We start from the raw sequence: 12,697 nt of genomic DNA, 5'->3' as shown, positions 1-12,697 counted from the left end.
TGTTGAAAAATGGAATGTCGTCAGAATTCAATGCTCAATTTCTTATTCTACTTTGAATATCAAGCATAAATTCCCATTGGAACGAATCTGAATATTTAATTGATGTGGTTTGATTTGATTTTTTGATTAAAAAGAAAATCAGTCAATTTCTATTGAAATAGAAAATAAATAAAAGGGTATATTCACTGGATATTCAATCGGCCCAATTGTCTTTCCGAGTCGTAAGTTTACCGATTTCAATTCGATATATCGATTCTAGTTCGATTGATCAACTTTCGGCCCACCCAAAATAAAATGTAGAACCCATCATGTATGTGGTCCGCAAATAGTAGTACATACTTATGACGTGGCAATCTAACGGTTTAATCCAAGACGGACTCTTAACCCGACATAAGAATCCAACGGCCAGGATTCAATCATCATTAAACCATGGTTAACGTACTAACACTCACAAGCGGTGAGTGATATAAGAATTCTACAAGTCTTCGTCTTCTTCGTCTCGTCTTCTACATGTTATTATTATAAAAGTGAGTAAGAAATTAAGAAAGAAAGAAAGAAACGCCCAAAATTTCTAGAGAGAGAATCTGACCAGAGAAGAAAAAATAATAATGTCTGACGAAGAACACCAGTTCGAGTCTAAGGCTGATGCTGGAGCCTCGAAAACGTATCCTCAACAAGCTGGTACCATCCGCAAGAATGGCTACCTCGTCATCAAACAACGACCTTGCAAGGTATCATACGTACCTCTTCTTTAACTTAAACATTCATGTTTTTGTTTAATTTCAAGTGAATAATCAAGGGTTTTTGTGTTTTTCAATGGAAGTAAGTAGCAATACAGTTTTTGTGATGTTTTAATCTGAGTTATAAAGCTGGATAGGCTGGTATTGTTTTTGTTGTTTGTGTAATTTGATGTGATCAATTTGTTTTAGCTCGGTACAACAGCTTCATATGATAGGTTTGGTCTGTTTAAGTACTAATTGTTGTCCTGGTTTAATTTACTAAACATGATAATCAAGGAATTAAATCTGTCGTTTTATTAAACAAAGAACTTGTATGCACAAACTCATGAATAATTCACTTTCGGGAAGCCTAATGATCAAAGTTTTTGCCTAATGTTACCATGAATTAGTTTAGAAGTTGGGCTAATGCTACGACAAGGATCCTTAATCTTCAGATGGGTAGTTAGTTGGTCGTGTTCTTTATTTGAACTTAGTTGACAATCAAGCTATGTCATCAATTGTATCGTATTAAAGCTTCACTTGTTAGCTAGAGCGTCCCATTAATTGAAGCACACTGGGCTTGGCATGACAATTTTGACATTTTTAGACACAAGTCAAGATTACTGTTTCTGATAAGTGTAGATATCTGCCGATTAATATATATGGCACATGTCTAATTTCTTATTTTTGTAATGGTTGGTTGACATATGCTGTCATGTTGGTAACTTAGTGTTTCTAGATTATAAAGAAAATTACAAATATATTTCTATGCGTTGAATTGTTATTCTTTCTCAAATTTTTGTTCTTTTCACTCCTGAGCAGAGTTTTGAATTATTATTTTTTTATTGGTTTCTTGCTGCTGAGATATTGTGTGTTTTATAAATTCAGGTTGTTGAGGTTTCAACTTCTAAGACAGGGAAGCATGGACATGCTAAGTGCCACTTTGTGGCTATTGATATATTTAATGGGAAGAAACTCGAAGATATCGTGCCTTCATCTCACAATTGTGATGTAATGTCATTCAAAATTAACCACCCTCTTGTCCTTGTTATAAAGGTTTCTCATTTTTTACCTATCCTTTTACACACTTTCTGTTTTTGATGACAGGTCCCTCACGTTAATCGTACTGACTATCAGCTAATTGATATTTCTGAGGATGGCTTTGTAAGTTGCTTTTCTAATTCAATTTGTCATGTATATTGCTGTCATGGCAATTTTGTCGACATGTACTTGATAGACCATGCTTTTTTGGTGCTTCCAAGTAAAAATCCTGGCCCATCTTTCTCGTTTAACAGAAAAAATAACTGAATAACCAACAAAACATGTTTGTTAACAAAATTCCTGTTCTTCTCTTGACCATTTTTTTCAAAAAATCTAGATTAACGTGGCTTGTCTTGTAGGTGAGTCTTCTTACTGATAACGGAAACACCAAGGATGATCTGAAGCTTCCCACCGATGATGCTCTGCTCACTCAGGTACCTTGTGCCGTTACTACTCGACAATATTTTGCTCGCTTCATCTCATAACAGGAAACCCTTTTTTTGTGTTCTCTAGATCAAGGATGGGTTTGCTGAAGGAAAGGACCTCGTGGTGTCTGTCATGTCTTCGATGGGAGAGGAACAGATTTGTGCTCTAAAGGACATTGGTCCTAAAAATTAGCCCCTCAGCTTTAGTTTTCTATAGGCTAATGGCTGTACAGGGATGGAAATATTCTATATACTTACTGCTGGGTATGGAAGTGACAAACTTTTATAAAGATGGTTTGTAGTTAAATATTCCTCAAGCTTGTTATATAAGAGGAAGAAAGCTGTAGATGGAATTTTGTTATTGTGTTTTTAATCCTTTCATGTTTCTGTATAACATTCTTAGTTTCTTACTATCTAAACACTTAAATTTTCGAAATTGATATCGATGTGGTAAACTTGATTTTAAGTCCTAAATTTTATTTTTTTAGTCAACCAAAGTCCTTCAAAACTACTTCCACAAAATGGGCTATTAATGTGTGTACAAATGGGCTTTAACACAAGGCCCGTTAGATATTTCTATGAAATAACCCAATTTCGTTGCGGGAGAATATTTAATATTTTATGTAAATAAAATACTCCCACAAAATCTAACATAATGCAATAAAGAATCTAGTCCATGAGGACCATTACATAAATAAAAAATAAATTAATTAATTAGACAGCACTTTTTGAACGTATCCCCAGTCAAAATCTACGGTCAACAAACAACCGTGACCGTGAGAGCTTGGTCTAAGTCAACAAAATGAAGGGTGATCCTAATCAATAGTTATAACGGAGAATTCGACGGCGTCTAATCAACCAGTAGTACATATAATAAAAAATATAACACCACGAGTCAATTTTAGTCAGAGACAAATATACCCTCTCTCTCCCTCTCCCACTCACTCACACACTTGAGTTTCAAGAATTTCTCTCTGAAAAAAAAAAACAAATCATACTGTTTTTGACACTTTAGTAACTCTCTAGAAAATTCGGTTATGGAAGAAGTTGAGCTTGAACGATGCGAACAAAACGACGACGAATCGTCTCAAGAAGAAGAAGAAGTAGAAAAGGTAGAGCAGAGTGAACTCAGTGGATTCCAGCTCACCGAATCGTCTCAAATCATCGGCGGCGGCGAAGTTGAGGAGAAGAACGTACAATTAGAAACCCTAGAAGAGCCTCCTTGTACAACTACTGAGGAATTAATCACTACCGATCAACATGCTGGTAATTTTTTACTTTCTTTCTTACTGTTTCATTTAATTGCTCTTTTTTTTATGGATTTTTCTTATTTTTGTGAGAAAATAATTCAAATATTTGTGGAAATTTTGTAGGTGATGATCTCACAGCTGCACAGGTAAATCTTAGTAATGTTTTTTTATTTGTAGTCAGCTTTGTCCTGTATGCACACCTACTCCTTTTTTTGTATTTTAGTTTGCATTATTGAGTACGATCTTTACATAAGTGTTAGTGAAATTGGGAAAAGGAAAGACTGTAGTTTGGAGCAAATCATAAGAATGCTTGGAAATAGGAGACACCGTTCCCTTAGTCCTCTCCCCATGTTTATATTTTAGGCATCAGCCTTGTAGAATGTGAATGTTGTAGGCTTACAAGAAGGTGTTATCATGATAGTGTAGGATGATGTAATGTACCAGTTGGAGAAAAAAACTGATACTTTCTTAGTGCCTTATTTTTAAGTTTTAGTTTGTATTGGATCTTAAACTTTCATTGGTACAAAGGCAAGCCTCGAACCTCTTGTTTACTATGTCCCTTGAAACTTTACCTGGTTTCCTTCTTCGCCCCCTCAATACTAGACTGGTCCCGACTTTTTATTTCTTCTTCACTTTAGTTTTCCTTTTCATCATCATGTGTCTTTACTTTTTTTAACTCCAGGATCAAGAGATGGTCTCTCATCAGGAAGTTTCAGCGATTGTAGCTACACAGGGTGCTAAAATTCAGACGCAAACTCAGCTTCAGCCAACTCTCTGTCCACCTACCTTGTCAGAATCATCTCCAACATCTGCTCAAAGTCCAACTCTTGCAGAACGTAAATATTCTTCTTCAAAAGTCAACAACGGTGCCATTGTAGAAGCTAATCAGCGAAAATCTTCTAACCTTAACCCTCTATCCATCGTTGTTGTTCCTGCCGTGAAGTCGCCTGTTTCTGACGGTTACAACTGGAGAAAATATGGGCAGAAGCAAGTTAAGAGCCCTCAAGGTTCTCGAAGCTATTACAAGTGCTCAAAATCTGACTGTTCTGCCAAGAAGATTGAATGCTCTGACCATACTGGACACGTAGTGGAAATTGTTAATAAAGGGCTACACAGTCATGATCCAGCTTTCAAGATTAACAGCTTAGGGGATAGGCCTGTATGTTCTGAAAGAGCTGCTTTAGGGAATATTATTACAGAAAATCGACTTGAAAAGGTTAACGACCCTGATCCGCCATTATCGTCAAAAGAACCTGCTCAGGAAAAATCTGTGCCTCTTGAAACAAAACGGCCCAATTCAGCTGGCAGTGAGGGGAATGGTGAATTGCAAGCCAAAGAGGAGCATAACGGTGAACCAGAGCCAAAAAGGTGAGTTTGCTATCGGAAAATTATTCTCCAGAGTTTTAATCATGCGTCCTACTTGTATACATTTATGGACATTAGTATTGATGATATTCTTTTTAATATGGTGTTCTTCACTGCTACTAGAATGAAGAAAGGCAACTTGGAAAGGTCAGCTGAGCCATCAAAACCTGGAAAGCAGCCCAAATTTGTTGTGCATGCAGCTGGTGATGTGGGGATCTCAGGTGATGGATACAGGTGGCGCAAGTATGGACAAAAGATGGTGAAGGGTAATCCTCATCCTAGGTACATCTCCATATCTTAATGGTTTGCCTTCATAGATTTGGCTAGTTTGACCTGCTTTAAATGTGATAAGTAGTCATGTAAACATAGATATTATTGAAGATACTAATACATGGAAACTGAATGTTGTGTCTTCTGATGTAAATATGAAAGTAGAAATATAGTCAAGGATCAGAGAGGAACAACACAGTCATTGAAAAGTTAGTCGTCAATCCTGTTGATGGCCACTAGTTCCCTAATTTCATCTCAAGCATGAATTGTAGTTTAATCATTAGCTTCTAAGGGTCTAGACAACTAACTCGATGTAGTTTTGCCTTCTCCTTAAACATGCTTATTACCAGCCAAAGAATTATGTTTGTGTTCTCGTTTTGATATACATATTTAGGGAAGAACTACTGCGAGTGTTATTGTCGCGCATGTTGGTTTCTTGAGTTTTGAGTTCTTTCATAGATGTGGATAATGTGACCTTGGATTATACTTTTCAGTCCATATACAAGTAAGCTTACAACACTGAACCTAGTTGTTCGTAGAGTGTAAATTATCTCGATAAAATGTAAATACATGTTTGATATATTTCACTTCTCAATAATGAAGAGTGATTGCTCCCTGTCTGAAAATAGCTCGAGTTTTGACTAAATGCTTTGGACACAGTTTGGTTAAGAAACAGGATTTGGACTTGCATGATACTCATTGGACAAGGCGAAACTAGTTCGTCATTGAATACTATATTATTCATTTCATCTGACATTTATCCCATCTTACAAAAATTTCTGGGTGCATGGAATTTCAGGAATTATTATAGGTGCACGTCAGCTGGGTGTCCAGTACGAAAGCACATAGAGAGTGCTGTAGACAACATAAATGCAGTGATCATAACATATAAAGGGGTGCATGACCATGACATGCCAGTTCCCAAAAAGAGGCATGGCCCACCAAGTGCTCCTTTAATTGCTGCTTCTTCCCCAGCTTCGATGAATCCTAAGAAGAATGACTCGACAATTCAGAATCAAACAGATCATCAGGCAGGAGGTGAGAATAATAAGAAGGTAGTCGAACCAGCTCGAACTCTTTTGAGTATTGGTTTCGAAATCAAACCCTGCTAAACACTATTAGGCAACAACTTGAAAAAGAAAAAACTTGAATTGACTGCAGTTCTTGTATAAAGTCATGCTGCATCTGTATCTTAGGTATTGAATTCCTGATATGGCGAGTTTTTTGGATATCTTTATTTATTGCTTTCCTTCGATTGTAAGCTGATTGAGTCTTTAGTGAAGAGTTGTATATTCTGCCGATTCCACACCTTGATTTGATATGGGATCGGAACAGCCTTATTTGTAACTGAACGTAAAGTTTTTAATTACTATATATTAGCCAGTTTACTGCTTAATCATCTAGCAATTTTATTATGCTTCCTTGAAAGAGAAGGCACGTGCTATGACTGCGAGAAACATCGAGCTTTGGTAGTTGATTTGGTCAGTTTCTTGTCCATAAAGGGATTGAAGTTTGGTTTTTTTGGTCCGGGTCGTGTTGGTTTCGATCGAGGCTTAGTTTTCCTTTATTTTGCCCAACCAAATTGGACCGATGACCGATCAAGTTTGATCCGATCGTCTGTTAATTTATCGCAGTACTATATACAAAGTTATAGACTTTAACAATTTCCCTTACCAACATACAACATCTAACAATCATTGTCCATGTTTTGTCCCTATTTCAGTGTGGTAATTATGATTCCAGAATAATGCCATATGCTATCCATCATTTTCTTTAATAAAGAAAAGGATACACCCAAAATTATTAGGTAAATTTTTTGGCCCCATGACCTTAAACAAAGGTGATTCCTCCCCAGTCCTTTGGGGGACAAAGAAACAGTATGCCCCTAATCTATTCTTGTCACCCCAGTCATGGCAAAATTGACTCATCATTCACAGGTTTTTGTAGCTGTCAAAACTTACTTCGAAGCAAAAAAAAAACAAAACAAAACTTCACGAAATGAATTAGCTACATTCGGTTGGAATAAGATGTTAGGAGTCTCCCAATCAAATAATACATGAGTGATTGCATTTGGTTTGCTAAAGAAAAATGGTGTTAATTTTGTTTTATGAGACAAGTATGAGAGATTTCGGTTGTGTTTGGAGCAAGTCTAGGCTTAAGCTCCAAAACGAAGACACCAGAATGACACTTCACTTGTGTCCCAATGACTAAATATCTATCATGAGTCATGACGATAATGTCGAGGACGAAGCTTAAAATAAGATGTTTTAAGGGTTTGGGATAATACATAAATACCACCTTGTGTTTTTTAAAAACAGGTTAGTACCACCCTGTATTGAAAAAGCATATTGAGATGACCTTGTGTTTTTAGTTTTAGGTTCGATCGACCTTGTGTTCGTTTTCAGTTAGTTTTCCGTTAATTTTTCATGATATGTCAATAACGTGGCAAACGCTGTTAGCTTATTTGCGTTGGTGTCTTAGTCAGCTAAAATAGACCAATAGAAAACGTACACTATGTCTTTTGTGTGAAATTAAATATGAGTATTATATATAGTTCAATGCAAAATAAATTTTTTTCCTAATTATCAAAATAAAAAGGAGCTAACTTTTTAACATGACGGTTTAGTTGAGAGGCCTTACTCGACAGAATTTTTTTTGGAAAATCACAATAAATCAAGGGTAAATGGTATTGATGAGATCGAAACTGCTATAGACACGTGAAGATATATATTTCTTCCGTCCCAAATTAGATGTTAATATAAACATAATTTTTTATCTCAAAATAAATATAAATTTTGATAAATTTAAAAAACATTAATTATGTTTTTCTATTATATCCTTACCACCTTCACCATCTTCACTCTTATGTCCCCATATACTCTTCTTCACTAATTTCACCATCTTCATCCACATATTCCATGAGGGTTTTTTAGTCTATACAATCACAATTATGTTGGAAAATAAACTAAAAAACATATTTTATTGATTTGTATGTAATCTCCTAAATTAGCATCCAATTTGGGACGGAGAAAATTGATGGGAAAAATAACAATAGAAGGTTAGGATGACTGGAACAAACAAAATTAACTATTTTTGGCAGCTTACTCGATAGGCTGGTCGAGCCCAGCCGATCAGAATAGAAAGAAAATAAATGAGATTATCGAGAGATCTAATGATTCAAATGTACTGGGTTTGGATATGTGATAAAGACGTATATAAGCGAGTTGTACGGACGACGGCGTCTGTGCGACCAGCGAGCGTTCTTTGTCGATTTGGGCGATTTCGATTCGTTGATCATATGACTTTATATAGAGGAAATCTAAATGAATCTATGGGACTTTAAATCACTCGATTCATACTAGAAACCGGAGAAAATGGCGGAGATATGTGGTTGGCAGTGGTACACATAGGACATTCATTCATATTGACCGTTTTTATTGGTCTTTGTTTACTATCTAGACAACAGGCAAAAAAAACAAATAGTGTCATACATCCGTTTGTCTCATCATTGACATGTCACCAAAAATTAAAGGAAAACGAACACAAGGTCCATCGAACCTAAAACTAAAAATACAAGATCATCTCAATATGTTTTTGCAACACAGGGTCAGGGTGGTACTGACCTTTGTTTAAAAAAACACAGGGTGGTATGGTATGCATTATCCCTGGGATAAGGGTTTTATTGAGTCCAAGTTGAAACACGAGGCAAGAAATATAAGGCATCCCAATGCATAGTATACGACGTACACTTCACATGTGTTACTATTACATATATATAAGTTGACGACAAAACAAAGGCATCCCTATCCCATGAATAGTATAAAAACTTTCATTTCACATTATGAGACTTTACCTACAACAAAGCTGGCTGAAGAAAATCGCCAACGTTCTATTTCATTTGTCGTTTCATGACGCGTGGTTTTGATATGGACGAAAACTCTCATCAATGGCATGCTTGGTAAGTTGGAAACAGACGACCCATATAAAAAAAAGAAAAAAAAAAAAGACCCGATGCGCTAAAACTCTCCACTTTGAGGAGTATGGGAGAGGATGTCGTAATACGCAACTTTCCCCTATAATTGCAAAGAGATTGTTTTCGTGACTCAGTCAAGTATAAAAAAAATACTAACCATACAAATACAGAAAATTTTACCAAACAAGCATTAATGATTAATTTCTTGCGGGACACGTGTCGTTACTGCATACATACTTGAAGTAGGGGTTTCCTACGACTCAAACGTGAAGCAGGCAAGTTTTTTCCTAATACTGTCATCATTATGTTCTCCTCCTGGTTTTTCCGTGCAGCTACCATTTTGTTCTTCTCCCAATGCAACAATACACTCTTGGAAACGGAAACAACCGATCAGATGATCGTTGGTTAGCCCGGCGACCTGCATGAATGAGTAGATGACCGTGGGGCCTACGCTCCGGAATCCCCTCCTGACGAGGTCTTTGCTGATCGCATCAGCTTTCGGAGTTTTTACAGGAACGTTCCGAGGATAACGAAATCTACTGATTATTGGTTTGTTGTTTACAAAGCTCCATATGTACTTGTCGAATGATCCGAACTCATCGATAACCTGGCATTAGCAAAAACCATCACTATAGGTACCAATCAGTAAAAAAAATGGTTCACCAAGGTAGATGAATGAGTCTGAGAGTTTGCGAAAATAACAAGCTGGCATCCCAAAGAAGAGAAATAATTAGGTTGCAAGAATATCTCTTCTAATAAGGTAAAGACGACACTAAACTTGTTTGTCCTAAGTAATGAGACCAGGACCACCATTCAACTACTTTTCACCTAACCTTAATGATCAATGAATCTAAGCAACCATTAAATTTTTAATGTACAAACAATGGGAAAAAAAACATAGTTTAATGGTCCCAACTGATTATTGCATATTATTCCAAATCAGAGTACTCTGTATCGGCAGGTTCACCAAAAAAAACTAATCAAGTTGACAGGAACATAGAATTAAACAAATTGCAGGATTGCAGAATGAGAATCTAATACTACTGCTACTACAACGCAATTTAACAGGGAAAATGTGGGGATCTACCTTAGTTATTTGACGTGCATTCTCAATGATAGCACGCAACTTAACTTCTGATAACAAGGAGCTTGCGGTTCTCCCTGGTGCTATCAACTTCTTTTCATTCAATTTTGAAACGGCAACAGGATCAAAATCCGCAAAAACTTCCCTGTAATTTGTTTTGTCAGAGAAAAGGAACAAATTAAAGGGTCTGGACATAACATTTATGCTTATAGCAGATTACTCAAACAGTAAGATGGTCAATGTTCTCTTTCAAAGGAAAACGATACCTGAAGATATGTCTTTTTGATAGTATAGCAGGCCATGTAAGTTCAGCCAAAGCACCTGAAATAACGAGTAGCTCGAACAATTTTCTGCAAGTTCAGTCAAGAATGATAGTTAGCTTTGAAAAATTTAAATCAGGAACTTTCCGATTCAACATGTACAAACTGTAAAACCAACCAATTTAGTAATGACATACTTATCATCATGTACTGGAACACCCCATTCTTCATCGTGAAAAGCAGCATAACATGGATCTGATTGCAGCACATCAAAATTTATTCAGCATGTGAAAATGCGAAGCGAGTAGATTAATGCCTGTTCAAGATACGCGAACACAACTAGCATAACTGCTAATCAAAATTCTGTAAATTGGTCTAAGGAACGGAAAGGAACACAACTACGACAATAAGAATATGTGAATGTTTGTATGAAACAAGTATAATGCAAATAAATGATTAAGAGAGTTGTGAATTTCCACATCATTGGTCGCTGCTCCATAAGAAGGCAATGTATAAGATATAGAGCAAAAGAAGTATTTGAACCTCAAACAAAATGTATTCAGACAGATGAAGAGAATCTTGTGCTCATGCTGAGTACAGATTAAACAGTCCATACACGTTTACCCAAGTTTTTTCTACACTTATCAACTGACCTAAATGAATCAGGGTGTGTTTTGGCTTCACAGAATGCATCCATTATTGCCAAGTTAAATTAAAGGCAGGCCAATAAGTTACTTTAATCAATCTTTAGAACACAAAAATGAAAACAAACCGCTGCAAATCAGTTAAATACCCAAAATAAGGATGCACCCATCAAAACACAAAACGTCAAATAGCCAAGAATAGCATCCCATCCAACCAATTGAATCAGCTAAATACACATAGTTGCATTTATATTGTAATAAAGCTACAGGTAGTTCTAATAAAACACTTAGCATGTGGCAACTTTCTCTTACTAAAGTTTGAAGAACAATTTGAAGCTTGCCAGTTCAAAACCAGCAGTTCAACTAATTTAAACTATAAATGAATGTACAATTCTTATTTGGCCTAGCCCACCAAATTCAGTTATTCCTAAGCAAATGAGAGTGAAACTCTGTTTCACCAAGTGATTGTTTCATGTTTGCTAGCCAGTATATGGTTGTTCATATAGAATTAACTAAAAACTAAACCCATGAAGGTAGTTTCTGGTCCTAGAAACAGAATTTGCATGATCTTGAATATAGTTATCAAACAAGTACGCTAGTCCTAAAGTTCTACTCTTTTTATAGCATATCCAATATCCATTAAGATAATACAGAATTGAAGAACAAAACGTACCAGTATTTGGTGTGACCCATCCACATCGCTTCTTCTGTGAACCATCACTTGGAGGAGAATCCAAACTTCCCTCAGATACAACACTTCTTGGCTTTGTAGGAAAAGGTTTCCTTCTAGTCCCCAAACTGTTTGACCGATTTAATCTACCAGTAGATGCCCGACTAAGAAACGAATCCGTCGAAGCATCAGACGAGCACGAAGCATTCATCGAAAGATTAGAATGTAGCAACTGCTCGTGCCGGCGGAGTACTGAAGGAACTCTAGCTGAATGTGATTTGGGAGAAGAACTAGTTACTCTAGAAGAGGATTTCTTCTCATCTTGTTCCGGCGACTTTTCCAGATTTCTCAAATGCTTCGGAGCAGGTTTTCGAGCACTCATTAATGATCCTTCTTTATTCCCGCCATTTCTGGCAGGTCCTAAGACTGACCTGGTCTCTGAATCAGCAACGTTCATTGACCTCACCCGTGGAGCTCCTGACATAGATAAACTAAGTGTATTCCTTCACTCCAATTATTTTCAAAACTTAAATATATCGAAGCCCTCAATTTTCAACATCTTAAAACCCCTTGATTTGAGCAATCAAACCCTTGGAGCTCCATCTATAGATCTCAGAAAAGCATTGAATTTTAGACACTAAGCTTCACCTCGACAAATAGCTCATAACCATTCAAAAATTGAAACTTTACACATGCCCAAACTCCAAATCAGCTCAAGAACCCTAGCCAAGAAGCAATTACCCTCAACTAAATCAGCACATTGGGAAAATGAATTCTGATTTGAACCAAATATAAGGTTTTAGATGACAAGAAAAGAAAGATGTTGGTTCATTGTACTAGATACATTCAAACAGCCACATAGAAGTACATAGATTCCATTCTGCATTGCTAAAAAGAAGACACATAGTATATATTAGAGAGAGAGAGACAGACTGTTTTACCTGAAAACAAAATAAAAGTTGGGTTTTTTGTTTTGCTTCAAACTGTGTCGTTTCA

The 12,697-nt window shown here is 36.4% G+C and overlaps 3 protein-coding genes across 3 annotated transcripts; 2 read left to right on the top strand and 1 right to left on the bottom strand.

Moving 5' to 3' along the window:
* Window positions 1-608: 608 nt before the first annotated feature.
* Window positions 609-2,378, top strand: LOC139885314 (eukaryotic translation initiation factor 5A-like). The gene is made up of 5 exons (XM_071869235.1): window positions 609-731; window positions 1,608-1,730; window positions 1,827-1,883; window positions 2,120-2,194; window positions 2,274-2,378. Exons 1-5 carry the CDS (start codon window positions 609-611, stop codon window positions 2,376-2,378), a joined length of 483 nt encoding a protein of 160 aa, XP_071725336.1.
* An 844-nt stretch (window positions 2,379-3,222) lies between these two features.
* Window positions 3,223-6,182, top strand: LOC139885317 (probable WRKY transcription factor 32). Its single transcript, XM_071869237.1, has 5 exons — window positions 3,223-3,451; window positions 3,559-3,581; window positions 4,118-4,803; window positions 4,924-5,082; window positions 5,870-6,182. The coding sequence occupies exons 1-5, from the start codon at window positions 3,223-3,225 to the stop codon at window positions 6,180-6,182; spliced, it is 1,410 nt and encodes a 469-aa protein (XP_071725338.1).
* A 1,702-nt stretch (window positions 6,183-7,884) lies between these two features.
* On the bottom strand, window positions 7,885-12,185 carry LOC139885316 (uncharacterized). Its single transcript, XM_071869236.1, has 7 exons — window positions 11,705-12,185; window positions 10,585-10,642; window positions 10,394-10,477; window positions 10,131-10,272; window positions 9,338-9,650; window positions 8,437-8,525; window positions 7,885-8,004 (listed from the first exon to the last, which is right to left on the bottom strand). The coding sequence occupies exons 1-7, from the start codon at window positions 12,183-12,185 to the stop codon at window positions 7,885-7,887; spliced, it is 1,287 nt and encodes a 428-aa protein (XP_071725337.1).
* Between the last annotated feature and the right edge of the window lie 512 nt (window positions 12,186-12,697).

The sequence above is a fragment of the Rutidosis leptorrhynchoides genome, unplaced genomic scaffold (assembly GCF_046630445.1).
Source record: "Rutidosis leptorrhynchoides isolate AG116_Rl617_1_P2 unplaced genomic scaffold, CSIRO_AGI_Rlap_v1 contig95, whole genome shotgun sequence".
NCBI lineage: Eukaryota > Viridiplantae > Streptophyta > Magnoliopsida > Asterales > Asteraceae > Rutidosis > Rutidosis leptorrhynchoides.
This window is presented reverse-complemented; position numbering and strand designations above follow the sequence as displayed.

Bases quoted from the DNA above. Each gene is read 5' to 3' on its own strand.
- LOC139885314 (XM_071869235.1), top strand. From the start codon at position 609: ATGTCTGACGAAGAACACCAGTTCGAGTCTAAGGCTGATGCTGGAGCC. The intron at 732-1,607 runs GTATCATACGTA...TTATAAATTCAG, and splicing joins TCAAACAACGACCTTGCAAG to GTTGTTGAGGTTTCAACTTC. The intron at 2,195-2,273 runs GTACCTTGTGCC...TGTGTTCTCTAG, and splicing joins ATGATGCTCTGCTCACTCAG to ATCAAGGATGGGTTTGCTGA.
- LOC139885317 (XM_071869237.1), top strand. From the start codon at position 3,223: ATGGAAGAAGTTGAGCTTGAACGATGCGAACAAAACGACGACGAATCG. The intron at 3,582-4,117 runs GTAAATCTTAGT...TTTTAACTCCAG, and splicing joins ATGATCTCACAGCTGCACAG to GATCAAGAGATGGTCTCTCA. The intron at 5,083-5,869 runs GTACATCTCCAT...ATGGAATTTCAG, and splicing joins AAGGGTAATCCTCATCCTAG to GAATTATTATAGGTGCACGT.
- LOC139885316 (XM_071869236.1), bottom strand. From the start codon at position 12,185: ATGTCAGGAGCTCCACGGGTGAGGTCAATGAACGTTGCTGATTCAGAG. The intron at 10,273-10,393 runs GTATCGTTTTCC...AACAAATTACAG, and splicing joins TCAAAAAGACATATCTTCAG to GGAAGTTTTTGCGGATTTTG. The intron at 8,005-8,436 runs GTTTCTAGTATG...GTGATTGTATAG, and splicing joins TATCTCCGCCATTTTCTCCG to ACTAAAAAACCCTCATGGAA.